Here is a 17,522-nt window from a genome sequence, read left to right as displayed (position 1 = left end):
ATTTTTCACTTTCTTTTTTTTTCTTTTTCACTTTCTTTGAGTTTAGTAATTGCTACTAAATTTCTACTGGACATTTTTTGAATGAATATTCCTCTTCTCACATCTAGAAAACCTTTTTCAAATCTTCTCATTGAAAGAATTCAAGGCACTGATTGGCTTCCTTATGGTTCTTGACTGGATAGATACATTTTTCATTCTGAGTGTAAAAGACAAATAAGGATGTTGATTTTATTGTTCCAAAGAAGAGAGAATTTTTTTCTAAATATCTTTACACTTTTGCCTAAGGATTTTTTCTATCATTTTTTCTATTATTTTGCACAATCTTCTATAATTTTTTCTATACTTTTTTATCTGTCTCATTGGCTATGTAATAGTCTTGATATAACATTAGGTATCTTGAGAAAATAGAAATACTAAATCATGCCGTCTATTACAGAACAATCTCTCAAGTCAAGTAAGGATGTTACTTGCCTTGTATCAACTAATTTAGGATCTGTAGTTAATCTGTGGGCTGAGTTTGCTCCATTTTTTTCCTGTGCCAAAATTTTTGGAGGGATTAATGACCAACCAAAAACTTCATATTTATTAATTTGGAATTTGGTGTCAAAACTAGATATTGCACATTTATTATTGCATTTTATGCCTAACTTCATTCTTCTGTAACCCGCCACTGCAATTGTGCATCCTCTCATCCAGATTAATTGGATGGCACACTGCTTGAATTGAGTTAATTAATTGGATTAATTAAGTAAGCATGTTAATCAGTTGGGTGAGACCCTGACTCAGTAGCTTGCCTTTCAACTCAGCACTCTGTCTAGAACCCATCCCTAAATTCCCGTTTCTCCCTAAAATTTCTGATTACAACTGGGGCAATTTGTTAAACATTTCTCAAATTTTCTTTCTTCTCAACTCTAAAAGAATAATTGCTGCATATGACAAAATAGAATAAGAGCTGGTTGAGACAGTAGCACCTGAAATCCAGGCACTAAGTAGGCTGAGGCAGCAAGGTTATGATTTCAAGACCACCACGAGCTACATTCCCAGATCCTGTCTCAAAAATCACTATGCACACTCTTCACAACACTATACACATTGTGATAAGTCGGTGCTGCTAATTTCGTGAAAGTTATCCAGTATGAATTCTCAAACTTCCATTAATTTCTGCCTTTAATAATGCTATTGGCTATTAATTATCCTTTTCCTATTGATTTTCTATTCTTGTCCTTGGCCATTATTAAAGGAGCAAGAACTAATAAAAAACAGAAAAGTATGAAAATTTTCCTCACACTGTTCCTTGCTGGTGTGTAAATCTATGAACCAGCAATTATTGAGACTTGAAGGCAATACTTTAAGTGGTTTTCATAGCATTTCGTTAAGAGATTAAATTGAAACTGTTCTACATGAATTTCTATCAAATCTCCCAGGAAGTGCATAAAAATGTCATTTGGAATTTGTGGTCAAAATTAGATATCGTACATTCATTATTACATTTTATGCCTAACTTCGTTCTTCTGTAACTTGCCACTGCATATGTACATTCTCTCGTCCAGATTAATTGGATGGCACACTGCTTGGATTACTTGAGTTAATTAATTGGTTTAATGAAATAATCACATTAATCAGCTGGATGGGACCCTGGCTTAGTTATATTAGTGTGGGAGGTTGGGGAGGGAAGGGATAGTAGGACAACAACCAGGGAAAGGGTAATAATGATCGACAAGTAATGTACTCAATGCCTTACTCATGTACAGCATCTTTACAATAAAATAAAGGAAAAAGGAAAAAGAAAGCATTTTTCATGTCTTCCTATTCAATAAATGACCACATTCTCCTGCAGTGTTTAATCATGTATCCTATTTCAGTGACAAGTTTTCCACATAACTCTTCCAAGTAAGCATTCTGGCATTCAAATCTCATTTTTTCTCTTGATCTATCTTTCATTGCACCTATCACTATATATTTTAGATGCATAAGGTATGATACTATTTTGTATGTATAGTCTTGTCTGGGTGGTAGTCTATGGATCTGATTATGTTGCATATCATGTAAACAAAGTTTACATGTAACATTTCATTTTAATGTATTCATATGTGGACTATAACAATTAAGAATGTATTTTCAAACTCAGTAAAATGAACCTAGGAAAAACTAAGTGTCCAATTTAGCACTTTAACATGTAGCATTATTTTAAATGAGTAGCATTATTTTAAATGAGTATAAATAATTTCCCTTCAGCTAACATTATGTTTATGTTTATCTCCTACCTCAGGATTTCAATAACTCTCATATGTGACTGAAAATATTCCCCTCATCAAAGGAACTTACCAAAACCAGATTTTCCTGAAGTACATTTCAGTGGATTTTCCACCGCCTTTATTAAAAAAAATATATATATTCATGGCCTGGCTCAAGGCTCAAGTTATAAATATATATCCTAGCCAGCTGCAGGACCTGATTTTAAAAGAAATAACAGTAGTTCCTCCCCATGAAAAGGTAAAATCTGCATGTACAATCTCCCCCCAAATTAAAATAGTCTGAGAAATTTTATTAAATAAAGGCAGTGAGTGATTGTTGTGAAGTATAATTCAAGAGGAAGGGAGAGATGGCATCTCTGTGTGTTTCAAAACCTTTTGAGATGTCTTGAATTAAAGACTTTGAACCTATGTTCCATGATTCCATTGTTGGTTTCATCTCCAGATGCTTGCCGTAGGGGACATGCACCCTGGAGATGCCTGATAATTTGGTGCTATGCATTACAAACAAAGAAAATAGAGAAAACCTCCTTGTATGTCGCTGAAAACACCATTTCTTTTAGATATTATTGTCGTCTATGTATTTTAAGAACACCACTTTGCTATAGAGATTGTACTAATGAAAACCACATAAACAACCAAAATAAAAATATGGATAATGGCCCGTGTTCTAATATCACAACATGATTACTCTTTTGCTTCATATGTTGCAAATGTTATTAGACACGTGCATACTTTGTGCAGAGTTATAGCGCTTTTTCTCAACCATTAGTGTTAGAATTTTCAGATGATGAGTGTGCATTGGCTATATTATTTTGCCATAGAGATATGCTATTCAAGACAGGCACACAAATCATAGCACTGATATTTTAAATCCATTTTTCTGATTCATGCACTGTGCATTCCAAGTCAGGGGATAAATATGTTGGCTGAAAAATTACAACATATAGAAAAATCAACACAATGGTTGTATTGCATTGTATGACTATAACCGTAAGTGATTATAAATATATGTGCATGTAGTATATATATATATATATTATCTCTATATATCTATATATGTATATTTATATGCACGTATACATATATAATATCTATTATGTTATATAATTTTACAGTATATATAACACTGTATTACTAGATATATTCTATATTCATAGTACCTCTAAAGATTATGTTATATATAATATACAATAACATATATAATAAATATATACATAATTTATAAGATTAAATATATAATTATATAATTAGATATCTATGTCAACACATTCAGTGATGTATTTTAATTAAAGTCATTGTGAAGATTAAAATGCCAAATATATTTTTAAATTGAATCAAATGATAAGTTTCAAACAGTAACTGAATTCAAGTGGCTTAGACTCACAATCACAGTTACTCAGGGGACTGAACTCTATGGATGGAGATTCAAAGATAAATCCAAGGTATTCTTATCTCCAATTAGCCCGAAAAAGCTTAAAGTGGAGTTCTGGCTCTAGTAGAGTCTCAGATCAAATAAGCCAAATGAGCCATCAAGCCTAAACTTTCTTCTCCATTTTCTTTCTAATATATATATATATATATATGTTTATAAAAGAAAATATATGATATATATACATATATATCATGTGACATGTGAATCACTAATTAAAGGATGCAAGCAACTAAAAACTATGTAAACACAAGACTAAATGTGCACAATGAGTCCTATTTTAAAATTATCATTAATCTGTGTTTTATATTGTCTGTAGAAATGTCAATGGTCCATAGTTTTCCAAAAACAGCATGAACTCCAGGTCAATAAATTCATTTGTATGATGTTGACAGTTTTTCTATTTGCAAAATATGGTTCCATTATAACAAGAAAAGTTTAGTTCAGCCAGGTGCCAGTAGCTCATGCCTGGAATCAGATACTCAGGATGAGAACCTAGAATCTCAGCTGCAAGCCAAGCCCCTGACAGTCTTTTCTCCAATAAACCACCAAAAGTTCAGAAGTGGAACTCGTTCCAGTAATAGAGCACTAGCCTTGGAAACAAAAGCTCAGACACTGAATTCTAGCCCTACCTTCCCCCATGCACCACCACCACCACCACCACTAAAAAGTAAATAAATAAACCAAAGAAGAAAGGAAGAAGAAAGGAAGGAAGGAAGGAAGGAAGGAAGGAAGGAAGGAAGGAAGGAAGGAAGGAAGAAAGGAAGGAAGGAAGAAAGGAAGGAAGGAAGTTGATTTCAGTAATTCACTATTACAATTAATTCTAGCTACTGAAAGATTGAGAATGCAGACTTGAATTTTGGTGTCAGTTCTTGCAGAAAAGTCTGTTCTGAACTTCTAGCTGTGCACAATGGTAGAGCCTCTTATCACAAGCTAAGTAGGAGGCTTGAGTTCAGACGATTGCAGTTCCAAGCCAAGCTGGACAGAAAATGTCCACAAGACTTGTTTCTGTGGAAGGGAACCTGGTCTAAATATAAAGGGCTCACATTCCAACAAGAGCCAAAGCCTGAAAATAGGAAAATTGTTATTTGGGCCTGTGCCTGGCAGGAAGTGATATCCATCTCCTAAATAATAAGTCAGAAGGAGGAAGAAGCTGAACACTGGTGGCTCATGCCTGTAATCTTAGCTACTCAGGAGGCTGAGATCTGATCACGGTTAAAAGTCAGACTGGGCAGGAAAGTCCATGAGACTCTTACCACCAATTAACCACCAGAAAACAGAAAGTGGCGCTGTGACGCAAGTAATAGAGCACTTGCTTTGAGCTAAGAGCTCAGGGTCGGCGCCCAGGCCCAGAGTTCAAGCCCCACAACCGACAAAAAAATATTTTAAAGGAGGAAGAAAGAAAAATAAGAGGGAAGAGGATAAAAAGTAGGAGGAGAGGGAAGAGAGGAAGGAGGAGGAGAGAAGAAGGAAGATGGAGGAGGAGGAAGTGGAGGCTAAGATCTGAAGATCACATTTCAAGGCAGAAAAGACCTTGAGATTCATCTCCAATAAACTACTTAGAAAAAGCAGAAAGTAGTGCTGTAGCTCAAGTGGTAGAGTGCTAGACTTAAACTTAAACAGGCTCAGGGATGGTGCCCAGGTCCTGAGTTCAAGCCCCAGGACTAAAAACAAAAACAAATGAAAAAACCTGATGGGTAAAGAACAGATAGATGGATGGATAGAAAGACGCACAGATAGATACATTGATAGGTAAATAGATAGATAGATAGATAGATAGATAGATAGATAGATAGATAGATAGATAGATAGTAGATAGATAGATAGATTCAAGACAAAGAGATGCTCTATTATCAACTCAACCCTGAATCCTTTGGGAAAAAATTAATTTCAAACAGAGAGTAAAAAAAGAGTAAAATATAAAAAACATTCTTGAATTTAATAGAGAATATTCTCTTTTGGAATTCAAATACAGAAAATATAGATAAACATAATCATAGGTAGGTAGATAGCTAGCTAGATACATACATATAAACATACATGCATACATACATGAATATATTCATACATAGGCTTTTGGGCTGGTACTGTTTGAATGCAGTCTTATGCTTTCTGTTTTGTTCATTTAGTTTGCTTGTTCAGCTCACAAAGTATCATTACAGCCATACCTCAATCCTAAATTTTGCTGCTTAGTTGAGAGGTGGAGATTTGTGAATTTTTCAACCTAGGCTTGCTTTGAACTACAATCGTTGAGGTCTTAGCCTTCTGAATACACAAGACTAAAGACACAAGCCATCAAACCCTAACTTCTCACAATAATTAAAGTTTCAATGATAATAGTGAATTAACTCTTAAGTTTTTTAAATGGGTTCATTTTCTTTATAAATAAAATTAAAAACCATATAATTCTAAGTTGTAAAAAGAAGTATATACATTTTACATTTTCAAAAAAGGGAATGTATAATGTCAACTTGATTATTTAAATAATTAAGAAAAAAGGAAAATAAGTTAATATATTTCAAAACTACTTATTCCATTCTACTTCGGAGTTATAAATTATATGAAACAGTGACAGGTTTATGAAAGGAGAAAGAACAACAAAATGCCTCTTTTTTAACTAAGAAGATGACGACAATGGTTTGTACTGAAAAAAAAACAGACTGAGACAAATGAAAATTGATTGTAAATATGCAATAAAATGTAATAATTTTGGGTGTTTTGCTCAAAACAGAAATCTTGTTAGAAGGAAATGAAACTTGAAAAGTTATCAACATTGTTTTTCAGATTTTATTGACCTGAATGCATCATCATGATATGCAAAATGAAATTAACAAAGAATAACAAGTATTTTCAATATTAACATAGAGTAGCTAACATTTTTGTCAATAATTTCATAAGAAAAACCCAAGGTATCATACTTAAATATACTGCTTTAAAGTGTTTTTACAATAACATCCATAGTCATGAGGCCTTGATGAATTCAGATAGTCTGTATGATTGCAATATATTTAATGAAAAGAATTTTAAGAGAATTAGCAGTGTGAAATATGAACTTCTTTCTTACTTCCACAAGGCTTAGTTGGGGCTGGGAAGGTGGCTCAACGGTAGAGTGCTTGCCATGCATGCATGAAGGCCTGGGTTCAATTCCTCAGCACCACATAAGCAGAAAAAGCCAGAAGTGGTATTGTGGCTCATGTGGTAAAGCACTAGCCTTGAGCTGAAGAACTGAGGGACAGCGCCCAGGTCCAGAGTTCAGGCCCCAGGACTGACCAAAAAACAAACAAAGATAAGGCCTAGTCACAAAATAATGAAATAATCTTTTCTAAATCTTGGTAGACAATGTGAATGAGAACATATTGCAGATGCAATAAACTAAAACAAAAAAGAAGTCATTTCAAAGTTTAAAGCAAAACCAAATAAAAACACCATCATTCCAATTCTTTCAATGCAAAAAAAAACATTAGGCTTAAAACATAATCACATATTTCCTTAAAATTATAGTGTCATCCATCCTATATTAAAAAGGTATCAAAATTGATACTGTTAATACATAGGTGTGCCTCTGCATATATGTGTGTTGATAATTTGAACTACGTTAAGAGTTTGGAGTGGATGAGCCTCCTGATCGTCTCCTTCACATCTTTGTTCCTCAGGCTGTAGATGAGGGGGTTCAGCATGGGGATCATGACTGTAAACAGTACAGTAGACACTTTGACCAGGAGCCATGAACTTTTGGAATTGGGCACACAGTAGAGAAGGAGGACCACACCGTGGAAGATGCTGATGGCAGTCAGGTGGGAGGCACAGGTGGAGAAGGCTTTCCTCAGACCCCCCTTGGAGGGCATCCTCAGGATGGTGACAACTATGACCACATAGGAGGCCAGCGTGATCAGGAGGCTGCAGGACTCGTTGAATAGAGAAATGACCAAACATGCCATCTGGCTGAAAGTTGTGTCGGAGCAAGCTGCAGAGAGGACTGCAGAGTACTCACAGCCAAAGTGATTGATGATGCCGGGTGCACAGTAGGACAGCTGCCCCAGGGAATAAGTGAGTATAGCTGAGCACAGGCCGCCCCACAGATAAGTCCCAGCTATGAGGAGAGAACAGAGCTTGCGGGACATGGCAACTGTGTAGAGCAGAGGGTTACAGACGGCCACCAGCCTGTCGTAGGCCATCACTGCCAGCATAAACATTTCTATAACCACACAGGCACAAATAAAGAAAAATTGCGTCATGCATTCTTGGAAAGAAATAGTTCTGTCTTCCACAACCAAGATCTCTAGGAGTTTGGGTGTAAACACACTGGAATAACAGAGATCCAAAAGCGCAAGGTGGGTGAGGAAAAAGTACATGGGCGTGTGGAGTTTGGGATTGATCCTGATGACTGCAATGATCCCCAGGTTTCCAAGGAGAGTGATTGTGTAGATGCTCAGGAATGCGAGGAAGAGGGGGACCTGCAGGTGCGGGTAGTCTGAGAAGCCTATGAGGATGAATGCGGTCAGAGAGCTCTGGTTTACCATGTTCCTTCTCATAACAAGAGAAGCAAGCAGAAAGGCTGTATATCTGAGCGGGAGAGTAGGAGACGCATAGTCAAGTCTCAGTAGCAACAATGAAGATAAAGAGGGTCTCCATGGCTTCATGAATCTTCTGCTTTGCTGTTGATTCTTGCTTTACCCATTCAATGATTATAGATTATGGGCCATCAGTTTGTACTTCAGGAGTGCAAGGTATAGAATCTTGAATTAAAATAGAGTATCAGAAAGTAAATCATCATTTTATATAAATTATATTTAACAATATCAGGTCCTTAAAATTTCCTGGTGAAAAGGCCATGTGATAACAATGGAGAAATAGAACCAAATCCAAGAAAGCATTGTAAAGATCAGAGTCTCAACTATAGAGTGCCAAGGGGATCCTTGGGAAGAGTACCTATTTTGATATGTAATACAAAATTTATAAATATATTTGGACAGAAATCTGTCTTGTCCAACATCCATCATCTTTGCAATGATCTTTAACCTGTTCTATGAATTTTTGAATATCAAGAACACATAAGCATTCATTATCAGGATCTTAAATTTTCTCATAAACATTTCTTCAGAGAGAGGGATGTTGCACACTCATGGTTGTGTGTAAAGTTGGAAAATAAAATGCCAAACAAGTAGAATACAGTGGAAGTGTTTAGGAAATATTATTAAAAACTTCCTGCTAGTTATACAATCTGTCTGTAGGATACATCATATTACACACAAAGGAGTAAGTAACTAGTGAATTACTAAAAATTTAGAACCATAATAATACAGTACTTAAAACTTTATCGGAATTGTTGCCTTCTCCTTTGTTTCCCCTTTCTATCTCTGCACTCCCTTCCACCCCCCCCTCACCAAAGTTGTAAAGTTCATTTTTCGACATAATGATTTGTACATCTCATTGTTGCAATGGGTTCACCTGTATCCCTATTTAAATGGCCCATGTAATTGTAACCCCTCTGTACGGTATTTTCACAATAATATAAAAAATTAAAATAAAAAAAAAACCTTTATCAGCTCCCTGAAGTCATTCCAAATGAATCCTTCAGGGACAATTGAGCAGCAGTGGTCTAGGAAGAAAGTTGCAGGTATAAGATCAAATACCATGAGAATGCTATCATTTTCATTTGTGAGGAGACTTAGTGATTGAAAATATCACACAGTCCAGCCACAGCAAACAGTTGATTGTGGAAATGGTTGAGGAGTGTAAATGGTAGGCTCTCATGACCACATCTAAGTAGTGGCCTGAATTTTACCTTGTCAACAACAAACATTATCTCCAGCCACTTTTCAAACCAGGCACAGTTCTAGCTGTAACAACACACCACTTTTGATGCTGGACACTAAGTCTTTTGTGAACTGTATTCCGTTAGCCACGTGATGAAGCAATTCTTTTCTTTATTAGCAATTCTGACCTCTTTGTCAGGACTGAGACATAGTATTCAGCTACAATAAGGATGTTTAATGAAACCAGTGTTTCTGTGAAGGTTCTTCAACTTGTCATGGAAAAGAATCCCTGTAACATGTAAAGCATATGTTACTTAAGCCTAATCAAGTAACCATTAAGACAAATTGTACACCACACAATTTGAATAAAAAATTCTTATTGCTTTTATTTTTTTTTTTTTTTGGATTTGGCAAATTCCAGCTGACACATTCTAACATAAAACTCTTCCCTTCATGAAATATAGTCCTCCTCAAATCATCCTATTAGATGATTCCATGGTATTGTCATATTTACTTCTATGTTTAAATATGTATTTTGAAACATATTTATAATAATCTTTCTTATATTTTTTGGTTCCTAATATATAGAGTTCTCACACTGATTATTCTTTGAAAAATCCTATTTTGGGCCCTTGTGTATTTTGGACAGGATTGGATGTTGTGATTTTTACACTCAATATTAAGTCCAGCTTGGTTATTCTTTCCTGCATAGCAGCATGTTCTATCCGTCTAATTAAATGGACCCTCAGCATACTACTTGCTTTGAATCAGCTCTGTCTGTTTCTGTCTGCCTGCCTGTCTGCCTGTCTGTCTGTCTCTCTCTCTCTGCTTAGAATTTTTCCTTAAAATTTCAGTTTTTCTAAATATTTTTAAATATAGGAAACAACCTATTTATTCATATAATATTTTTTTAATTTAATTTTATTTTATTTGTGAACATACTGTACAGAGGGTTACAATTACATGGGCAGGAAAATGCATACATTTCTTACCAAGCATTGCAGCCTCCTCCTTTGTTTACCCTTCACATCCCTTCCCAGCTTCCCCCCTCACCCCCAACCCCAATCCTTCCCCTCCCTCCCCCACAGACATTGTAAAGCTCGTTTTGGACATGACAACTTGTACTTTACATTGTTGCAACAGGTCTATTATGATTTGGGTTGTTTGTTAAACTTTCCTGTGTATTATTCAACTCAACCCTGCAAAATGCAAAATCTGTGCATTACATTCAGCATTCTTAAGAAATAGACTGAGAATAGTACCATTCAAAGAAAGAAAATAAGGCTAAGTAAATACTATTCTGACCCAAATGAGTTTTAGAATAAAATTTCATTTGAATTTAAACTTAAATTTAAACCAGTTGTTCACTCTACTACTGTATACTATGGAATTTTCCTTTGCACCTTGTTAGTCCATCACCATGTGCTGCTTTGTTTAGACACACCCATAATCCTAGCCGTGGCCATGATGACATCAGTGAAGACTAAGGAGAAACAATGCAATATGAAGATACCCTCCCTCTTATTTCTGGTGTTTCCAACAGTCATGTCTGTAGTATGTGGCTAAATATTTAACAATACTATTATCTAAATATCCTCTAGCCTCCATGGCAATAATTTAAACCTTTAGGATAGTTCCGGGTTATAAAAAGTATCATGTTGAATCTCTTCTTCTTTTTTTTTTTTTTTTGTCAGTCATGAGGCTTGAACTCTGGACCTGAACGCTGTCCCTCAGCTCTTCAGCTCAAGGCAAGCGCTCTACCGCTTGAGCCACAGCACCACTTCCATGTTATATCTCTCATATATGGATTTCTAACTAACTCCCTAAAACAACATAAATAAGTTTGTTTTTATCAATTTATATCAATGTTTTTACAGGTTGGCCTGCAAAGATTTTTATTTGTGTCTTCTGATTGATAGAAATGGCCCCATGACTCACATAGTTCTTCCAAGAAAACTTTTCTAGATGTCACAATATCACTATATTTTCCCAGTTGTTTTTTCCATGCATCTTTTCCTTCACCATTTATCTAAAATGTCCAGTATACTTTGCTATTTTATGCTTATACATATATGTAGGTATAGGAATATATATTCATATATACAGAGAAATTAAGATCATAGCTTTAAACTTAGTAAAATGATACTAGGAAAAATGAGCATAGGGATTAGCATCTTAATATATATATATATATATCATTAACTAAAAATAAACACTAAAATAATAGGATTTTATGCCCCATGTTTTCTAGAGCTGAATATACTTGATGTAATAGTGAAAGCCAATGTCAAAACAACTTACCATGAGCCAGTTTTCCTGAGTTACATTATTGATTGTGATTATACAGCTTTCTGCAAACCTCAAATGTTCTATATTCTTTTGAATGATTCTTTAAACATAGAATGTCATGAAAGAGGCAAATAACAGTATATTTTTGATTGTCAAAATATTTTAGAGAGAGGTTCGAGACGTTTCAAGTAAAAGAGCGAACGCACATTTATTCCTCAAGGATTATAATGTTTATTCCATGTCTACCTGCTTGACTTTGGGGACACGGACCCACGGGAATCCTGATAGTTTGTTGTGTGAACTATAAAGTCATGAGAGAAAACTTCCTCTCCCTCCTGTTACTTACAGAATAAATTTTTGTGAACCATAAACATGTGCTATGCAACAATGTCTCACCCCTGTAATCCTAGCAATTCAGGAGGCTGAGATCTGTAGATTGTACTTCAAACATACCCCAGGCAGAAAAGTCTGTGACCTAAAAAATTACCTCTGCATAGCATTGTGAAAAATTAACTGTGTGAATAGTCACGTGTTTTCCAGTATCACCAACATAAGTAGTTTTGATGTAAATCTTCACTTCACTTTTCCTCATGGTTTCAGACAGGAAAATATCTCACATACTCTACACATCTTTTTCATATTTAGACTGGGAATTCTATCCCATGTGTTCCTCCAAATGGGGCTTCACATCATTGAGATCGATTAGATACGTGGATTTTCCATAAATATTGCTACACGTGCTCAAATGGACAAGCAAACCTCACTATTCAGCTACCTCCCTGGTATAAGATAGAGTGAATAAAACTGATAACAGGCAATCAGAGATTTTGTTTTGCACATGAAAACATATACATATATGTGTGTATGTGTACATGTGTATATTTATATTACATATATGTATACACATATACTCATACAGTGTATATATATATATGTATATATGCATAGATGGAGATATATTTATGTATATTTTTCATGATCCACTAATCTATTTTTGAGCATTTGGGCTATTTCCGTAACTGGTCTATATCAATGAACATGGTCTACAGGAATCTTTGCTGCACGTTGACTTGTAGCCTTTTGGGAGAATGCCCAAGAATGGTATTCCTGCATCACAGGGTAGTTCTAGGTTTAGTTTTTTGAGGAATCGATAAACATTCCATAGTGCTTATACTAGTTTACAATTCCACCCATAGTGTATCAGGGCTACTTTTCCCCCACATTCTGATCAACAATTGTTCTTAGTCTTTTTTTATTGTGAAAATACCATACAGAGGGGTTACAATTACATGGGCAAGATAGTGCATACATTTCTTATCAAACATTATTGCCTCCTCCTTTGTTTCCCCAAACCATCCCTTCCCCTCTCCACCCCCACACTCCTACACCTCCCTACCATTACTACCCCCACCCTCCCACACCCCACCTTGCTAAAGTTGTAAAGTTCATTTTTCAACATAACATCTTGTACATCTATTGTTGTAATGGGTCGACCTGTATCCCTATTTAAATAGTTTGTTTTTTCCCTTCCCCTCCACAAATTATATCAGCATCAAATACAGTGAAAGCAGGGCTTATACCCTGGGGGAGATACATTCAAAGAAACAGGGAAATCATCTTATAAGTATGTTGGAAACAATTGCAAGAAAGAAAAGAAAACATTTGAATCCTTATCTTGGGGTTCATTTTGACTAATATCAACTTGTCTGACAGTTTCTGCTTGTCTCAGACATATACTAGTTATTGCAAATAAGGGAAACCATGAGACCTATGTTTATTTGAGCCTGGCTTACTTTACTTAATATAATTTTTTCCAAGTCTTTCCATTTCCTAACAAATGGGGCAATGTCATTCTTTCTGATGGAGACATAGAATTCCATTGTGTATATATACCAAATTTTCTTTATCCATTCATCTACTGAGGGGCATCTAGGTCGGTTCTTATTCTTATTTTTTGAATTATTATTTTTTTTAATTTTTTGTTGTGAAAATGCCGTACAGAGGGATTACAATTACATGGGCAAGATAACGAGTACATTTCTTATCAAGCATTGTTGTCTCCTCCTTTGTTTCCCCTTCCCAGCCCTTCCCATACCCGACCCGCCTCTCCTACCCAATCCCGCCCCCCCACCAAAGTTGTAAAGTTTGTTTTCGACATAACATCTTGTACATCTCATTGTTGCAATGGGTCCATCTGTATCCCTATTTAAACAATTTGTTTTTTCTCTTCCCCTCCACAAATTAAACCAACATCAAATACAGTGAAATCAGGGCTTATACCCTGGGGGAGATACATACAAAGAAACAGAGAAATCATCTTATAAATATGTTGGAAACAATTGCAAGAAAGAAAAAAAAGCATTTGGATACTTATCTTGGGGTTCATTTCTGTAATATCAACTTATCTAACCTTTTCTGCCTAACTCCTACATATACTGGCTATCTCTCTTAATACGGGTTAATAGAAAAAGTGAAGCCAAGAAAATAGGAAAATAATCATACAGCAAACTTTTAGCCAACATTAGCCAACATTATTAATTTCCCATCTCTCTCCTTAGTTCAGTAACAGTGACTTAAATCATATCAATATGTAATCATAGTATTCCCTTTGACTCTCTCTTCTATCTGGGCAGTCAAATAAGCAGGTATCAATGATGGATGTTTGCAAATTGTTAATTTCTTTTTTCAGTTGTCCCTGTCATTTTATTCTCTCCCAAATCCATATGAGGAGTGCTGTAACCTAAAAGATCTATTCCAAATTTCTCTCACTAACATTCACACGTATGTACATGTATATTCACATATGCACTAACACCAAGACATTGTCATAGATCCTGCATTTGGGCACCTGTCATTCACTTAATTTTTGAAGGAAATATCCCTGAAGAATTCTCATAAAGAAGAGATGGTGCTTATTCTTATTCTTCATGAGAGCTATTTCTACTAGATTGTGAAAGAATGTCAGTGTTGCTTTGATTTACAGTTCCTTTATAGTCAGACATGTCAATCATTTCTTTAGGTATTTGTTGGCCATTTTTACTTCTGAGAAGTTCCAAGTTAGCTTCTTTGTCCATTTATTAAGTAGCTTATTTGGGTGTTTTTTGTGGGGGAGTGGTTAGTTTCTTGAGTTTCTTTAATATTCTAGATTTTAGGCTATTGCTAAACTACAGCTGGCAAATATCTTCTCCCATTCTGTATCCTGGATTGATGCTTAATAAGTATGTCCTTCTTGTGAAGAATAATTTTAGCTCAATGAAATCCCATTTGTAAATTCTCCTGAATTTGCTGAGCCCCTGCGATTCTACTTAGCTTCTATGACAATACCTTCAAATATTTTCCCTGCAACTTGCAATAGTTTCAAATTTTCAGGTCTTACATGGGATATTTGATCTATTTTGAACTGATATTAGAATGTGACAAGCTGGAATCCACATTCTGTCTTCTTTCCTTAGGCATGTCAGTTTTCACAGCACCATTTATGAGAAAGACTGTCTTTTTCCAGGATATATTTATGGGCCCATTGTCACAAATGGAATGTTTATATGTACATGGGTTTGTCCATGCTATTCTATTGGTCCTTGAAGCTGATTTTGTTACTATAGCGGAATAGTAAAGTTTGAGATCTGATATTGTGACATCTTCAGCATTTTTATTTTTGTTCAGGATTGTTTTGGATCTTTGGTTGCCTTCTGGGGTCCATATGAATTTTCCAGTGTCTTCGGTATGTGTCTGAAGAAAGACATTGCTATTTCAAAGAGCTTTACATTGTTATAACTGTCAATTCTACAACAACGATTAGGAAAATGGTTAATAAAATCTTACATAAATATGACATTTTTCAGTTTTCTTTATTGTTATTCTAATGGTGATGTACAGAGGAATTACAATTACATGAGTCAAGTAATGAGTACATTTCCTTTCATAGTGTCTTCTGTTCCTTCACTTAGTCCCAATCCCTCCCTCCTGTCTCCACCCATGAGTTGAATAATTCATTTTGATCAGTAAAAAAGGAAGAAAAAAAAGACAGTTAAAAAAAAGAATTCTGTTTTTCATTTTAAAAACCATGGTATTATTTTGCAAGCTTGAGCCACTTTTATTAGCTTGGTAGTAAATTACAATAATGTGTCAAAATGAATGATGCATATAAATATTAACTTATTTAAACATATGTCTGCTTAAATTCTAAACTACTGCATAATACAAAGAGAACACCTCCATTTAACAGGAATTTAAAAATAATTACTCACAGAACTCACAACAGGTGTTGTTATTTTATTTTATTTTTTATCAGTCATGGGGCTTGAAGTCTGGGCCTGGATGCTGTCCTTCAGCTCTTCAGCTCAAGGTAAGCACTCTACCACTTGAGCCACAGTGCCAATTCTGGTTTCTGGTGGTTAAGTGGAAAAAAGTGTCTCATGGACTTGCTTCCCAGGCTGGCTTTGAACCACAATTCTCTGATCTCAACCTTCTGACTAGCAAAGATTATGGGCATGAGGCAGTGGCACAAGGCTTCTCCCAGCTTTTATATACTCAGTTTAGGTAAGTTTTTATAATATGCAGTTTAGATAACTAATTTTTCTAATTAAAAATAACAATATTTGATTGAACATTTAGTCAAGAATGTACGATGTCTGGTTGACAGAATATAAAAGGTAAATTGATGGTAATATTTTATATCCCTTGCTGAATCAAGACAATAAAAGGACCTGAGTGTGAATACATATGGACAATTACCATCAGTCATGCAAGTATTGGTATTAAAAATAACTAGCATTCACTTAAGTTTTAATTGTCATGGATATTGTAAATGAGATTTTTACGTCTATTCGGAATTTATGTATACAGTTACTTGAATTACAACAATTGGGGATGCAATTTGGACTGGAGGAGCCTCCTGACTGTCTCCTTCACATCTTTGTTCCTCAGGCTGTAGATGAGGGGGTTCAGCATGGGGATAAGGACTGTGTAAAGGGCGGTGGCCACTTTCACCAGGAGCATTGAGCTGTTGGCGTTGGGCACACAGTAGAGCAAGAGAATGATCCCATGGAAGATGCTGATAGCGGTCAGGTGGGAGGCACAGGTGGAGAAGGCTTTCCTCAGCCCCCCCTTGGAGGGCATCCTCATGATGGTGACCACTATGACCACATAGGAGGCCAGGGTGATCAGGAGGCTGCAGGACTCACTAAGTATTGAAATGACGAAACAGGCAATCTGGCTGAAGGATGAGTCAGAACAAGACACAGAGAGGACTGCAGAGTACTCGCAGCCAAAGTGATTGATGATGGCGGGTGCACAGTAGGACAGCTGCCCCAGGGAATAAGTGAGTATGACTGAGCACAGGCTGCCCCACAGGTAAGTCCCAGCTATGAGGAGAGAACAGAGCTTGCGGGACATGGCAACTGTTTAGAGCAGAGGGTTACAGACGGCCACGAACCTGTCATAGGCCATCACTGCCAGCATAAACATTTCTGTAATCACGAACGTACAAATAAAGAAAAATTGTGTCATACATTCTTGGAAGGAGATGGTTCTGTCTTCCACGACCAAGATCTCTAGGAGTTTGGGAGTAAACACACTGGAATAACAAATATCCAAAAGGGCAAGTTGGGTGAGGAAAAAGTACATGGGCGTATGAAGCTTGGGATTGATCCTGATGACTAAAATGATCCCCAGATTTCCAATGAGAGTGATTGTGTAGATGGTCAAGAATATGAGAAAGAGGGGGGCCTGGAGATAAGGGTAATCTGAAAAACCTATGAGGATGAATGTGTTCACAAAGCTCTGGTTTGCCAT

The 17,522-nt window shown here is 35.9% G+C and overlaps 2 protein-coding genes across 2 annotated transcripts; both read right to left on the bottom strand.

The window, feature by feature from the left end:
* Positions 1-7,274: 7,274 nt before the first annotated feature.
* LOC106001458 (olfactory receptor 5D18-like) lies at positions 7,275-8,216 on the bottom strand. The gene has a single exon (XM_013036551.1). It carries the CDS (start codon positions 8,214-8,216, stop codon positions 7,275-7,277), a length of 942 nt encoding a protein of 313 aa, XP_012892005.1.
* An 8,367-nt stretch (positions 8,217-16,583) lies between these two features.
* Positions 16,584-17,522, bottom strand: LOC106001433 (olfactory receptor 5D18-like). Its single transcript, XM_013036525.1, is given in 1 exon segment — positions 16,584-17,522. A coding segment is annotated over 1 exon segment (939 nt).

This window comes from Dipodomys ordii, unplaced genomic scaffold (assembly GCF_000151885.1).
Source record: "Dipodomys ordii isolate 6190 unplaced genomic scaffold, Dord_2.0 Scaffold298, whole genome shotgun sequence".
NCBI lineage: Eukaryota > Metazoa > Chordata > Mammalia > Rodentia > Heteromyidae > Dipodomys > Dipodomys ordii.
The sequence above is the reverse complement of the archived record's forward strand: the minus strand, read 5'-3'. Positions and strand labels throughout refer to the sequence as shown.

Bases quoted from the DNA above. Each gene is read 5' to 3' on its own strand.
- LOC106001458 (XM_013036551.1), bottom strand. From the start codon at position 8,216: ATGAGAAGGAACATGGTAAACCAGAGCTCTCTGACCGCATTCATCCTC.